Source organism: Moschus berezovskii, chromosome 4 (assembly GCF_049115385.1).
Source record: "Moschus berezovskii isolate FMDL1 chromosome 4, NW_MosBer_1.0, whole genome shotgun sequence".
Classification (NCBI taxonomy): Eukaryota; Metazoa; Chordata; class Mammalia; order Artiodactyla; family Moschidae; genus Moschus; species Moschus berezovskii.
In genome coordinates this window covers 52321815-52336027 of record NC_142463.1, presented here as the reverse complement: position 1 = coordinate 52336027, position 14213 = coordinate 52321815, and the positions used below count along the sequence as shown (strand labels likewise).

The window sequence follows — 14213 nt, the reverse complement described above, 5'->3', positions numbered from 1 at the left end:
TTTTGTAATGCATTATAGACATTGTTGTTTGAATGGTCGCAACTCTGTTCCTCATAGAAAGCTTATGTAGTCAATCCTTTATTTAATCAGAGTACCCTTTATATGTGCATGTAGGAAGATAATGGAGAGAGAGAGGAATGGAAATGGCTATTTTTTTTTATTATGTCATGTACTGGAAAGCATGAAGGAGAAAATTATAAAATCAAATAGCTTAAATTACAATTTCAAATAAAAGAATTTTTTGATGTTAGTGTACTCTAACTTCTAAAAAATTTTACAAATAAAGAATCAAGAGAATAAATGCTAACAACTTTGGAGGAACTTCTTTAATCACAGAACTATAACCACTCTCTGCTGCTTAAGTCTTTGATTGCAGAAATACATCTGATCTACCTTTTAGAATTATTAAGTATAAAAAGGCATATCACTGCTGTTATTATCTTTTGTGTGTTCAGTTTCTCAGTTGTGTCTGACTCTTTGCAACCTCATGGACTGTAGTCTGCCAGGCTCCTCTGTCCATGGGACTTTTCAGGCAAGAACAATGGAATGGGTTGCCATTTCCTTCTCCAGGGAATATTCCTGACCCAGGGATCAAACCCAGGTGACCTACATTGCAGGCAGATTCTTTACCATCTGAGCCACCAGGGAAGCCCAATTATTTTTTTATGCCTTCCTATGTATATTTTTGTAGTAAACATCAGTCATTTTGTATCCCTTTTAATCCTCCCCCCCCACCCACCTTCTAATACCATCACCTTGGGGGTTAGGTTTCAACATAAGGAGTTGGGGGAGACATGTTTAGTCCATAAGAGGGAGGAAAAACGGATGCTATGTGAGTCTTCTCAGGATCCTTTTAATTCATTGTTCCTCTTCGTCTTTAGGAGTTGTACAGATGTGCTGTGCTGCATGATCTTCATACTGTTCATTATGGCCTACATTCTTTTAGGACTTGCAGGTGAGTAAGAACAGGTATAGAAGATATTTAACTTTTACTATTTACATGACTAAGTCAGTGTCACATTTTTAACATTAATCATTCCAAAATCCTTCTTATTATTGTCTTTTCTGGAGGGAGTATATCTCACCGGAACTCATTGGGTAGGAGATGCAATGAAAAATAAACACAAAGCAGTTTATTCAAAGACAAGTCTATAAATTACTTAGATAAAATTATACAAAAGAAAGAAAAACCCTTATAGTTGCTTTTTAATAATTTTTACTTTTTAAATTTTATTAAGCAGCTAATAAGGTTCACATTATTATTTACTAATTAGAGTTAGGGACTCTTGATGAAAGTGAAAAAAGAGAGTGAGAAAGCTGATTTAAAACTCAACATTAAGAAAACTAAGATCATGGCATCCAGTCCCATCACTTCATGGCAAATAGATGGGGAAACAATGAAAACAGTGACAGTCTATTTTCTTGGGCTCCAAAATCACTGCAGATGGTGACTGCAGCCATGAAATTAAAAGACGCTTGCTCCTTGGAAGAAAAGCTATGACTGACCTAGACTGCATATTAAAAAGCAGAGACATTACTTTGCTGACAAAGGTCCACCTAGTCAAAGCTATGGTTTTTCCAGTAATCATTTATGGATATGAGAGTTGGACTGTAAAGAAAACTGAACACCGAAGAATTGATGCTTTTGAACTGTGGTGTTGGAGAAGACTCTTAAAAGTCGCTTGGACTGCAAGGAGATCCAACCACTCAATCCTAAAGGAAATCAGTCCTGAATATTCACTGGAAGGACTGATGCTGAAGCTGAAGCTCCAACACTTTGGCCACCTGATGTGAAGAACTGACTCATTGGAAAAGACCCTGATGCTGGGAAAGATTGAAGGCAGGAGGAGAAGGGATGACAGAAGATGAGGAGAAGGGATGACAGAAGATGAGATGGTTGGATGGCATCACCGACTCGATGGACATGAGTTTGAGTGGACTCCGGGAATTGGTGATGGACAGGGATGCCTGGTGTGCTGCAGTCCGTGGGGTCGCAAAGAGTCAGACATGACTGAGCAACTGAACTGAATAAGGTTCATGTTCAGTTCAGTTCAGTTCAGTCCCTCAGTCATGTCCGACTCTTTGCGACCCCACGGACTGCAGCACACCAGGCCTCCCTGTCCATCACCAACTCCCGGAGTTCACTCAAACTCATGTCCATCGAGTTGGTGATGCCATCCAGCCATTTCATTCTCTGTCATCCCCTTCTTCTCCCGCCCCCAATCCCTCCCAGCATCAGAGTCTTTTCCAGTGAGTCAACTCGTCGCATGAGGTGGCCAAAGTATTGCAGTTTCAGCTTTAGCATCAGTCCTTCCAATGAACACCCAGGACTGATCTCCCTTAGAATGGACTGGTTGGATCTCCTTGCAGTCCAAGGGACTCTCAAGAGTCTTTTCCAACACCACAGTTCAAAAGCATCAATTCTTCGGCGATCAGCTTTCTTCACAGTCCAACTCTCACATCCATACATGACCATGGGAAAAACCATAGCCTTGACTAGACGGACCTTGGTTGGCAAAGTAATGTCTCTGCTCATGTTACTATTTACCAATTAGAATTAGAACCTAGATAAGTCTAAGTAACGTATTACCTTTTCTTTTTATAAGCAAATTAAAATGAAGGAGCAATTATTAAGTATTTCACCAAACAGTCTCTTGACATATAAGAAGTCCTATTGTCTTTGCCTACTAGAAAAAGATACCCTGTGGTTCATTGTTAGATTAAAGGTTTTTCTATGGAAGTGAAAATAAAGAGGACTAATAAAGTCTTTGTTTAGGTTATTTAAAAAAAAAAAAACTACCAAAACGGATCAATCAGTATGGCAGAGTAAGAGGACATGAAGCTCATCTACCCCAACAAACACATCAAAATGTATGTACATGTGGGACAGTTTTCACTGGAAACTGACAGAAAGACTCCAAGGCTGTTAAGATACACACATAATTGGATAGGAAGGGGGGGAAAAAGGCAATTAGGTCAGGTCGTGTGCTCCTGGAGTGGACCTCAGGGCACAAGAAAGATCACACATCACTCATCCTGTGAAATAAGCAATGAGAACCACAGATTGAACACCCCTGCCCTGGGTTTCTATACAGAGGAGACAAGCCCTCTTGGCTGGTTGAAGGACTGCTGGGGTAACAGGATGGCTGTGGGAAGCCTGGACTACAGCTGTGAGGAGCACTCATATTCTAGCTTGCCCCTGAGGCAGGGTAGAGAGAGGTATGCTCTAGTGGCTACTAGGTTTCCCATAACCTCCTTGGCATGCACAAAAGCTGAGCAAAGCTTTTGGTCCTTCTCATTCCACATCACAATGTATCATTGGATCTGGGGTAGCAATGAGTGGGTAGAAGACTCAGCTGTGGTGTGCAGAGATGACCGAGTCCCTGGGCATACCCTGGGTGAGGGGGTGGCAGCCACTACTGAACTTACTCAAGCAATACATCTCAAGTAGCTCTCAGGTCTTGGACAGCAGCGACTCCACCACAGCTTATCCTTAATCCTGTGCCAAGTGTCCATGTAGCCCAGTGATGTGGTTTAACAAAAGGGCAGGAATGGTGGAGGCTGAGGACAGTGATGTGCTATTAGGGACAAAGGGGGACTTGCACATCAGGTTGTGTCTGAGCTGAAAAAAGGAAACAGTTGTAGGTGCCTTCACAGGCAGTGTGTCAGAGATAGCTGGGACCTCCGCCTGCAGACAGTGTGAGCAGAGAGCCCTCACAAACCCCACTTACCTCAGCACTTCCCCACTCTAGGGCAAAGGTCCCAGTGCAGATAGAGGGGAAAACACACTGAAAGGGAACAGAACCAGCTTGGGCTCAACCCTCAGGGTGTCAGCTCCAGCAGCTTGGGCTCAGACCCCACCCCTGATTGGACATTGATAGCCATGAGCAGAGAGAAAGTCCTGCCTCACACTGGGCTCCAGCTCTAACTCCTCCTCCTCTAGTTTCATGGCTGTAGTCACTGTCCATAGTGATTTTGCAGCCCAAGAAAATAAAATCTATCACTGCTTCCACTTTTCCCCCTTTTATTTGCTATGAAGCAATGGGACTGGATCTTAGTTTTTTGAATGTTGACTTTCAAGCCAGCTTTTTCACTCTCCTCTTTCACCCTCATCAAGAGGCTCTTGAGTTTCTCTTCACCTTCTGCCATTAGAGTGGTATCATCTGCATATGTGAGGGTATAGATATTTCTCCTTGCAATCTTCATTCCAGCTTGTGATTCATCCAGCCCAGCATTTTGCATGATGTACTCTGTATATAAGTTAAATAAGCAGGGTGACAATATACAGCCTTGTCGTAATTCTTTCCCAATTTTGAACCAGTCCATTGTTCCATGTCTAGTTCTAACTGTTGCTTTGTGACCCACATACAGGCTTCTTAGGAGACAGGTAAGGTGGTCAGGTATTCCTTTAAGAACATTCTTTAAGAATGTTCCACAGTTTGTTGTGATCCACACAGTCTAAGTCTTTAGTATAGTCAATGAAGAATAAATGCATGTTTTTCTGGAATTCCCTTGCTTTCTCCTCGACCCAATGAATGTTAACAATTTGATCTCTGGTTGTTCTGCCTTTTCTAAACCAATCTGGAAGTTGTCTGGAGCATCTGGAAGTTCTTGTTCACGTACCATTGAAACCTAGCTCGAAGGATTTTGAGCATAACTTTACTAGCATGTGAAATGAGCATAACTGTAAGATACTTTGAACATTCTTTGGCATTGCCTTTCTTTGAGACTGGGATGAAAACTGACCTTTTCCAGTCTTGTGGCCACTGCTGAGTTTTCCAAGTTTGCTGACATATTGTGTACAACACTTTAACAGCATCATCTTATAGGATTTGAAATAGTTCAGTTGGAATTCCATCGCCTCCACTAGCTTAGTTTGTAGCAATGCTTCCCAAGGCCCACTTGACTTCACACTCCAGGGTGTCTGGCTCTAGGTGAGTGACTACACCATCATGGTTATCTGAATCACTGAGACCTTTTTTATATAGTTCTTCTGTGTATTCTTGACACCTCTTCTTAGTCTCTTCTGCCTCTGTTAGGTCCTTACCATTTCTGTCCTTTATCGTGCCCGTCCCTGCATGAAATGTATCCTTAATATCTCTAATTTTCTTGAAAGATCTCTACCTTTCCCATTCTATTGTTTTCTCCTATTTCTTTGCATTGTTCGTTCACTTAAGAAGGCCTCCGTATCTCTCATTGCTATTCTCTGGAACTCTGTATGTAGTTGGGAATATCTTTCCCTTTCTCCCTTGCTTTTCACTTCTCTTCTTTCCTCAGCTATTTGTAAAGCCCCCTCAGACAACCACTTTGCCTTCTTGCATTTATTTTTCTTTGGGATGATTTTGGTCACTGCCTCCTACACAATGTTGCAAACCTCTCTCCATAGTTCTTCAGGCCCTATGTCTACCAGATCTAATCCCTTGAATCTATTTGTCACTACTACTGTATAATCATAAGGAATTTGATTTAGATCATATCTGAATTCCCCAGTGTATTTCTCTACTTTCTTCAATTTAAGCCTGAATTTTGCAATGAGGAACTGATGATCTGAGCCACAGTTAGCTCCAGGTCTTGTTTTTACTGACTGTATAGAGCTTCTCCATCTTTGGCTGCAAAGAACATAATCAATCTGATTTTAGTATTGACCATTTGGTGATGAACATGTGTAGAGTCATCTCATGTTGTTGGAAGAGGGTGTTTGCTATGACCAGTGTGTTCTCTTGATAAAACTATGTTAGCCTTTGTTCTACTTCATTTTGTATTCTAAGTGCAAACTTGCCTGTTACTCCAGGTATCTCTTGACTTTCTACTTTTGTATTCCAGTCCCCTATGATGAAAAGGACAGCTTTTTTTTGGTGTTAGTCCTAGAAGGTCTTGTAGGTTTATAGAACTGGTCAATCAACTTCAGGTTCTTCAACATCAGTGGTTAGGACATAGACTTGGATTACTGTGATGTTAAATGGTTTGCCTTAGAATGAACTGAGATTATTCTGTCATTTTTGAGATTGCACCCAAGTACTGCATTTTGGACTCTTTCGTAGAGGGTCCCAAACATGATGAACCTAAAATAGACAGACCCATACCAAGACATATCATAATTCAAATGGCAGAAGTCAAAAGTAAGAGAGAATGTTAAAGGCAGCAAGAGAAAACAAAGAGTCATATGCAAGGGAATTCTTATAGGCTATCAGCTAATTTCTCCACGGAAACTTTTCAGGCCAGAAGGAAGTAGAATGATATGTACAGAGTGCTGAAGGGAAAATCCTGCAACGTAAAATACTCTAATGAGCAAGATTATCATTTTAAAAAAGGAAATGTTAAAGGCTCTTCTCTAAGTGGAAAGAAGTGAGAATCTTAAAGAGAAAATCTCCCCAGGAAAGGTAAATATATAATAAAGACTGATGACCAACTACTTACATAAGCCAATAGGAAATCTAAAAGACAGACAATTCTAAACCAACTATAACTATTCTAAACAGTTAAGAGATAAATTTGGCCTTAGAATACAAAATGAAGCAGGGCAAAGGCTAATAGATTTTTGCCAAGAGAACACACTGGTCATAGAAAACAACTTCTTCCAACAACACAAGAGAAGACTCTACAAATGGACATCACCAGATGATCAACTCTGAAATCAGATTGATTATATTCTTTGCAGCCGAATAAGGAGAATCTCTATAAGTCAGCAAAAACAAGACCTGGAGCTGACTGGCTCAGATCATGAACTCCTTACTGCCAAATTCAGACATAAATTGAAGAAAGTAGGGAAAACCACTAGATCATTCATGTATGACCTACATCAAATCCCTTACGATTATACAGTGGAAGTGACAAATAGATTCAAGGGATCAGATCTGATAGACAGAGTGCCTGAAGAACTATGGACAGAGGTTCGTGACATTGTATAGGAGGCAGTGATAAAGACCATCCCCAAGAAAAAGAAATGCAGAAAGGCAAGATGGTTCTCTGAGGAGGCCTTACAAATAGCTGAGAAAAGAAGAGAAGCAAAAGGCAAAGGAAAAAAGGAAAGATATTCCCATTTGAATGCAGAGTTTGAAAGAATAGCAAGGAGAGATAAGATAGCCTTCCTCAGTGATCAATGCAAAGAAATAGAGGAAAACAATAGAATGGGATAGATTAGAAATTTCTTCAAGAAAATTAGAGATACCAAGGGAACATTTCATGCAAAGATGGGCACAATAAAGGACAAAAATGGTATGGACCTAACAGAAGCAGAAGATATTAAAAAGAGGTTGCAAGAATACACAGAAGAACTGAAAATGGGATGGCTGGATGGCATCACTGACTCAATGAACATGAGTTTGAGTAAACTCCAGGAGTTGGTGATGGACAGGGAGGTCTGGCGTGCTGCGGTGAATGGGGTCTCAAAGAGTCGGACACGACTGAGTGACTGAACTGAACTGAAGAGATAAACATGAAGATGTAAAATATGACATCATAAGCACTAAATGTGGGTGGAAGAGTGAAAAAAAAGTGTTGATATTTTAGAATGTACTTGTCTTAAATGACTACCAATTTAAAACAAGTTGATATTATTATAGATCAACATATATGAACCATATAGTAATCACAAATCAAAAATCTGTAATAGTTCCACAAAAATTAAAAGAAATGGAATACTCACATACTAATAAAATCATCAAACCCCAAGAAAAGAAACAAAATGAAGAAATATGAACAGAGAATAACTATAAAAACAACTGGAGAACAAGTAATAAAATGGCTATAAGTACACACCTATCAATAATTACTTTAAATGTCAATTAACTAATGCTCCAGTCAGAAGACACAGGGTGGCTGATTGGATTTTTAAAAAGATCCTTCTATGTGCTGCCTATAGGAGGTTCATTTTAGATCTAAATGCACACAGAGACTGAAAGGCCGGCAAGGGAAAAAGATATTTCATACAAATAGAAACAGCAAGAATGTGTGGGTAATAATTTTCATACTGGAAAAAGTAACTTCGAAACAAAGGCTATATCAAACCACAAAGAAGGGCATTATATAGTGATAAAAGTCTCGATACAGGAAGAAGATATTTGTTAACATATGTGTACGCAACCTAGGAGTGCCTAAATATATAAAGTAAATACTGTCCTGTATAAAAGGAAAAATTGATAATAACAAAATGATAGTAGGAAACTTCAACATCGCACTGATACCAATGGATTATCCAAACAAAAAATAATTAAGGAAACAATGTCTTAAATGACACAGTAGAGCAGCTAGACTTAATTGGTATCTAGAGGACATTCCATCCAAAACAGCAGAACATTCTTTGCAAGTGCGCACAGAATTTTCCCCAGGATGGATCACATCCTAAGCCACAAAACAAGCCTCAACAAATTTAGGAGGATATAAATTATACCAAGCATTTCTTTCAACCATAACAGTATGAAATTACAAATTAATTACATAAAGAAAAACGTGAAAAGAACAGATATGTGGAGACTAAACAACATGCTACCAAAAAGCCAATGGGTCAATGAAAAAAATCAGAGAGGAAATCAGAAAATAACTTGAGAGAAATGAAAATGGAAATACAACCTTCAAAAGTCTATAGGGTGCAGTTAAAGCAATTCTACGAAGAAAAATCTCAAACAGCCTAACCTACCACCTAAAGGAATTAGTAAAAGAAGAATAAACAGAACCCAAAGTCAGCAGAAGAAAGGAAATATTAAAGTACAGAGAGGAAATGAATAAAATAGAAATTTGTAAATCAGCTATACTTTGATTAAATAAAAAAACTACCAAAGGAACTGGTGAGAATATTTTGTGTAAAAAGATTTCACCATTGCCAATGAATCAGTTCAGTTCAGTTCAGTTCAGTCACTCAGTCGTGTCCGACTCTCCGCGACCCCATGAATCACAGCACGCCAGGCCTCCCTGTCCATCACCAACTCCCAGAGTTCACTCAAACTCATGTCCACAGAGTCGGTGATGCCATCCAGCCATCTCATTCTCCGTCGTCCCCTTCTCCTCCCGCCCCCAACCTTTCCCAGCATCAGAGTCTTTTCCAGTGAGTCAACTCGTCGCCAATGAATAGTGTCGCTTTATTGCCAGAGACTTACGATGTTGACTTAGGAAACTTTATTATTAGTGTGGGGACTGTAAAGTCAGATGATAACTTCTAGTAAAGATAATTGATGTCTAGACTTATGTGTACAGATTGTATCAGCAGTAAAAAGCCAGTGCCTATCTAGAGAACAATGGAAAATATTCTTCTCTGTTCTTCAGTTTTATCTTCCAATAAACAGAAATACTTTGAGAACAGTAATTGAAAGTAATTTCCAAAAGATCATCTGAGTAATACTGTGCAAAAACTACACATAACTGGAGAATGTAAAAAAAATTACAGCAGGAAGATAGGGAAAGAGAGAAGAGCCAAGGAATATAAACCACAAAATCAAATAATGCACTGTAAGTTCTTCAGAAGATTCCTTTGGTATTTCTTGTATGCATCTTAATTTCTAAACATGATGTAGTAGTAGAATAATACATTGGAGAAGGATATGGCAATTCACTCCAGTATTCTTGCTGGAGAATCCCATAGACAGAATAGCCTGATGGGCTGTGGTCCGTAGGGTCTGCAAAGAGTCGAACATGACTGAAGTGACTTAGTATGCATGCATGCGAGCACAGTACATAAATGAATAAATTGAATATTAAGATGAGGTGAATTTTCTTATTATACAACTAATAGAATTTTAGCATCTCCAAGTTTGGGACACATGTTTGTCACTGTCATTTTTTTGTTTGTTTCTACTTTTTGTAATACAGTTGAAATATGTTGTATGAGAGAAAAGATTTGGAGTCAAGCAGATCTAGGGCTTGCTCATATGGTTTGGTGGACATAAGCTACTTTCTTAATCTCGGTTTTCTCATCTGTAAAATAGGGAAACACTACCTACTCTGGAGGGCTGTTAGTAAATGAAATAATATGCAGCCATACCAATAATGCTACATAATAGTACAAGGCAGTATTTCATTTGTTACCATTGTATAATCTAGTGGTTCTGAATTTTAATAAATTGCTTTTAAATGTAATTTACTATATTGTTTCTATAGCAACCCATAATTTTTGTTATTAAAGTTTGAATGCATGAAGGAACTTCATAAGGATCTCTTACTGTTTCTGAAATCTTTCCATTAGAGGACCTTATGTCATGATTGACATCTCAGAGCCAGTCTCTTGTAATCCATGGAGAAATGCCTTCTGTCCTTATCTAGAGCTGGGAATGCCACGGCCACTCTCTCCCTTGTCAGAACAGTAGAATGAACAGTAGAATGTGTGCTGTCATTTCCTCTGAAACAAGATGAGAAATTTGCCTTTTTGTTTAAGATCTCCAGATTCAGTGTGTAAATGTCTTAACTCACATAGGGAAATTGGGATACAAATATTCTTCAGTGAAAAATTGTGTTCAATATTGGATTTAGTATTTCCTCTAAATTAACCCTTATGCCACTAATTAAAATGTCGTTGTTCAGTTGCTAAGTTGTGTCCAACTCTTTGAGACCTCGTGTATTGCAGCACACCTGGCTTCCTTGTCCTTCACTATCTCCCAGAATTTTCTCAAACTCATGGCCATTGAGTCAGTGATGCCATCCAACCATCTCATTCTCTGTCACCTCCTTCTCCTCCTGCCCTCAGTCTTTCCCAGCATCATGGTCTTTTCCAAAGAGTTGGCTCTTAAAAGCCATTCTAGTCTGTTTCTAAGACAAATTTAACTCTTCTAATACTGGACTAAAAGAAGAATGAAGGAAAACACTTGGCAGATGTTAATAGAAATGTTTTTTTTTTAAACTTGAAAGAATGTACCCCTTCACTTGAAGAAAGTTGAAGCTGTCAGTTTTACTGGTGTTATAAGTAGTTTTGCATCTTGTGTTAGATCAGGACCCTCTTAGGCTTATCTTTCATCCTTGTGCTTTTTATAAGGAATGTTACTGTGAAAGAGACATGTTTCTTGCAAATTCTACCAAGGGAAAACAAAACAACAAAACTGTTCTTTGCCCTGTATGTAGAATATGGCCAGCTTAGGGTTACACTTGGATGCAACAAAGGCACTTGACATTCGACTGATGAAAGGCAGAACCTCTGTTCAAGTGGGTGAAGTGGAGTCTGGGTAGACAGCAATCAAATCTCCTTGAAAGATCAAACTAACATTTATGATAATAGCCCTCTTTTGTCCTCCTTCACTTATGGGTGCTGTTCAATTATTGCACTAACTGGAAAAAAGTGTAGGAATATTTATTATGCAAATTTTTCTTGCTATCCTTGTGCTAACATTATGTGTACAATAATAGCACACTTTTAACATTGAATACTTTTTTATGTATTTTCAAATGGATTTCCAGTTGAAAGAGTAAGTTTTTTTCATTGTTGTATTTACATTGGAAGCACTTATAATTAGGGTTCAAAGCTTGTTTTTGGTTTTCTTTTTTAATCTTCCTCAGGAATAATTAATTATTCCTATTAGTTGAGAAGACAGGAAAGTAAATTAATGTGAACAAGCCTAGGCTCTGTCACTATCCTGTAAGAAACCGAGGCAACATGGAGATAACATATATAGGTGTCCCAGTTACTAGGCTGGGTGAGCTCTTACAGTTAGATAGTGTTTACTGTCAGCCTGTAGGGTTTGCAGATGATTGAAGCCCACTCAACATTTGACTGCATGAGAGACCTCCAAGGGGCTCAGCTGAGCCTTCTCCAAATTCCTAACTCCTAAAATCCTGAGCAAATTAAAATTGTTGTATTAAGCCAGTGGGTTTGGGCGTGTAAAAATAGATAAAACATAATCTGATACCCGGAAGTGGGATGCTGGCTTAACAAAATCTAAAATGTAGGCATTCATTTTGGAGAACAGGTGGTGTTCAGAAGCCTAGTGAATGTTGAGGTTGTTGATGAAAGTTTGATGGAAAATGAGGACATGTAATTGGAAACAGGAGGAAAAGGCACTTTGCTGTGTGGTGGTTAAAGTTTGGCAACGCTGTTGCCAATGGTGATGTGGAAAGAAGGAAATACACCTAATGAATTCAATTATCTAGCTAAGGAGACCATCCTTAAGAGATGAACCAGTCCTGAAGAGCCTCATCTACCCTTGGACCTGACTTAGGTGATGATATTCAGACTTTGAGTCTGAGCCTCATATCGTAACTGGATGAGGTTTCTGGGGATCCTGGGAGAGTGAAAGTGTATTTGATTGTGGAGGGAATGTAAAAATTTTGCCTAGTCTTAACACGTGGTTGCAAACTCTTTGCCACTCCTTTCATCAAAAGGTGGAGTCTTCATTCCTGCCCATTGAATTTAGTGAAGTTAGGGATTTCTTCTCTAATAGAGAATGAACCAAGCCAGAATACAACAGTAAAGGGCTTTGATGTGCAGGTAATTTATAGATCTGTGCAAAAGATTAAAGGAAGTCATCATGGATTGACTGGGAACAGTAGGACTGAAAGTACCAAGGATAGAAAGAAGGAGGTTTACATAATGCAGTCTTAAATCCTTCATGGAAGAGTTTTCATGTTCAGTTGCTCAGTTTTGTCCGACTCTTTGCAGCCCCATGAACTGTAGTACTCTAGGCTCCTCTGTTCATGGGATTTTTCTGGCAAGAATATTGGAGTGGGTTGTCATTTCCTCCTCCAGGCAATCTCTCTGACCCAGGGATTGAATCCACATCCCCTGCGTCTCCTGCATTGGCAGCTGGATTCTACCACTGAGCCATCTGGGAAACCCTCATGGGATGAGGTGGAGAATAAACAAAATACCTGAATTAATAATCAAATGTGGCAGCAGCAGCAGCAGTGGGCTTCCCTGGTGGCTCAGTGGTAAAGAACCCACCTGCTAATGCAAGAGATGTGGGTTCGATCTCTGGGTGGGAAGATCCTGTGGAGAAAGAAATGGCAATCCTTTCCAGTATTCTTGCCTGGGAAATCCCTTAGAGAGAGGAGCCTGGTAGGCTACAGTCCATTGGGTCACAAAGAGTTGGACACAATTTAGTGATTAAGCATGCATGCACAGTCAAACTTGATCCTATCATTTCTAGTATTAAAGTATATGTTCATTGTCTTAGGGTAACAATACAGTCACATGTCTACTTTTCCATTCATTTCTTAATGAAATCCAGCATTTTATTCTCTACTCTGACCTGGACTACCCTGAAATGCCAAGGAGAGGTCAGTCTTGTTTCCATTTTCTTGTTGGAGAGAGGAATCTTATAGTCGACTGGTGTTCTGATGCTTTGGTTGGTGCCATTTGATATAATTTCTTAGTGAACTGCTTATTTGGATCCTTCCACTCATAGTAGTTTCCTATGCTAGGACTGAAGATTATAGTTTTTACTTATTATGCCATGGTCAGCCATTCTCCTGAGAATTCAGTCCCTACTCTTAGGCCCTTCTGTCAAGTCTAGGACACCAGCCCAGTCTCTGCCTTCATGAAAAGTCCCCCTCTGGGGTATTTGTATTCCTTTTGGCCTATAGATATGGTTCAGGGTCTATTTATTATGTCCTAAAGTGAAATCTCAAGGAGAAAAAAAATTTAGTTCTTGTCCCTTCCCTTTCTTAAAGCTAATTAGCCTTCCTTTCCCAAGGGATATGAGGATGGGAGAAACCATATTTTCATAACTGAGAGGTCCCTCAGGTGAACTTTTGACAGACAAAGATAATTCCAAGGTGACTTTTTGCTTCTCTCTATGCAGAGAAGCAGTGGGCAATCTCTCTTACTAATAAAGAAATAAGCAAATATAGTTATAAAGATTATGCTACAGAGTCATCCCTTTATAGTTTGTGAGATTGCTGATGTGATCATAATATTCATTGTAAGTGAACACCGGTGATGAAAAGTGAATATGACAGGAAGTCACACTGTACCTTTACTCTACTTTGGAACTAAAATGAGCCTGCCTGTCAGATCACAGCTTTAAAACATTGTTTTAGCAAAATTACTTTTTTCCCCCAAAAAGGTAAGAAAGTTAAATAATTCCAGTTCCATTATCTTTAAAATTGTTCCAGTAAACTTTTCTTAATGAAGAATTTATTGTATTTGTAAATAACCAGAACCAGTATTAAATGCCCTTTTGCATCCTTGCTAAATATACAGATGTTTACAGATAGAACTATATACCTATATACATTACTTTGGAAGTCTTCATTTTAAAAGGAACGCACTTAGTTTTGACTGTTACTTGAACAGATTT

General features: G+C 39.1%; 1 protein-coding gene across 1 annotated transcript in view; it reads left to right on the top strand.

Annotated features, from left to right (window-relative positions):
* Positions 1 to 885: 885 nt before the first annotated feature.
* Positions 886 to 14213, top strand: part of SLC44A5 (solute carrier family 44 member 5) — a 115612-nt gene continuing 102284 nt past the window's right edge. Inside the window, exon 1 of the mRNA XM_055401397.2 lies at positions 886 to 955. Within this exon, the coding sequence (XP_055257372.2) occupies positions 907 to 955 (49 nt within the window). The 5' untranslated portion in view covers positions 886 to 906. The remainder of the gene's footprint in view (positions 956 to 14213) is intronic.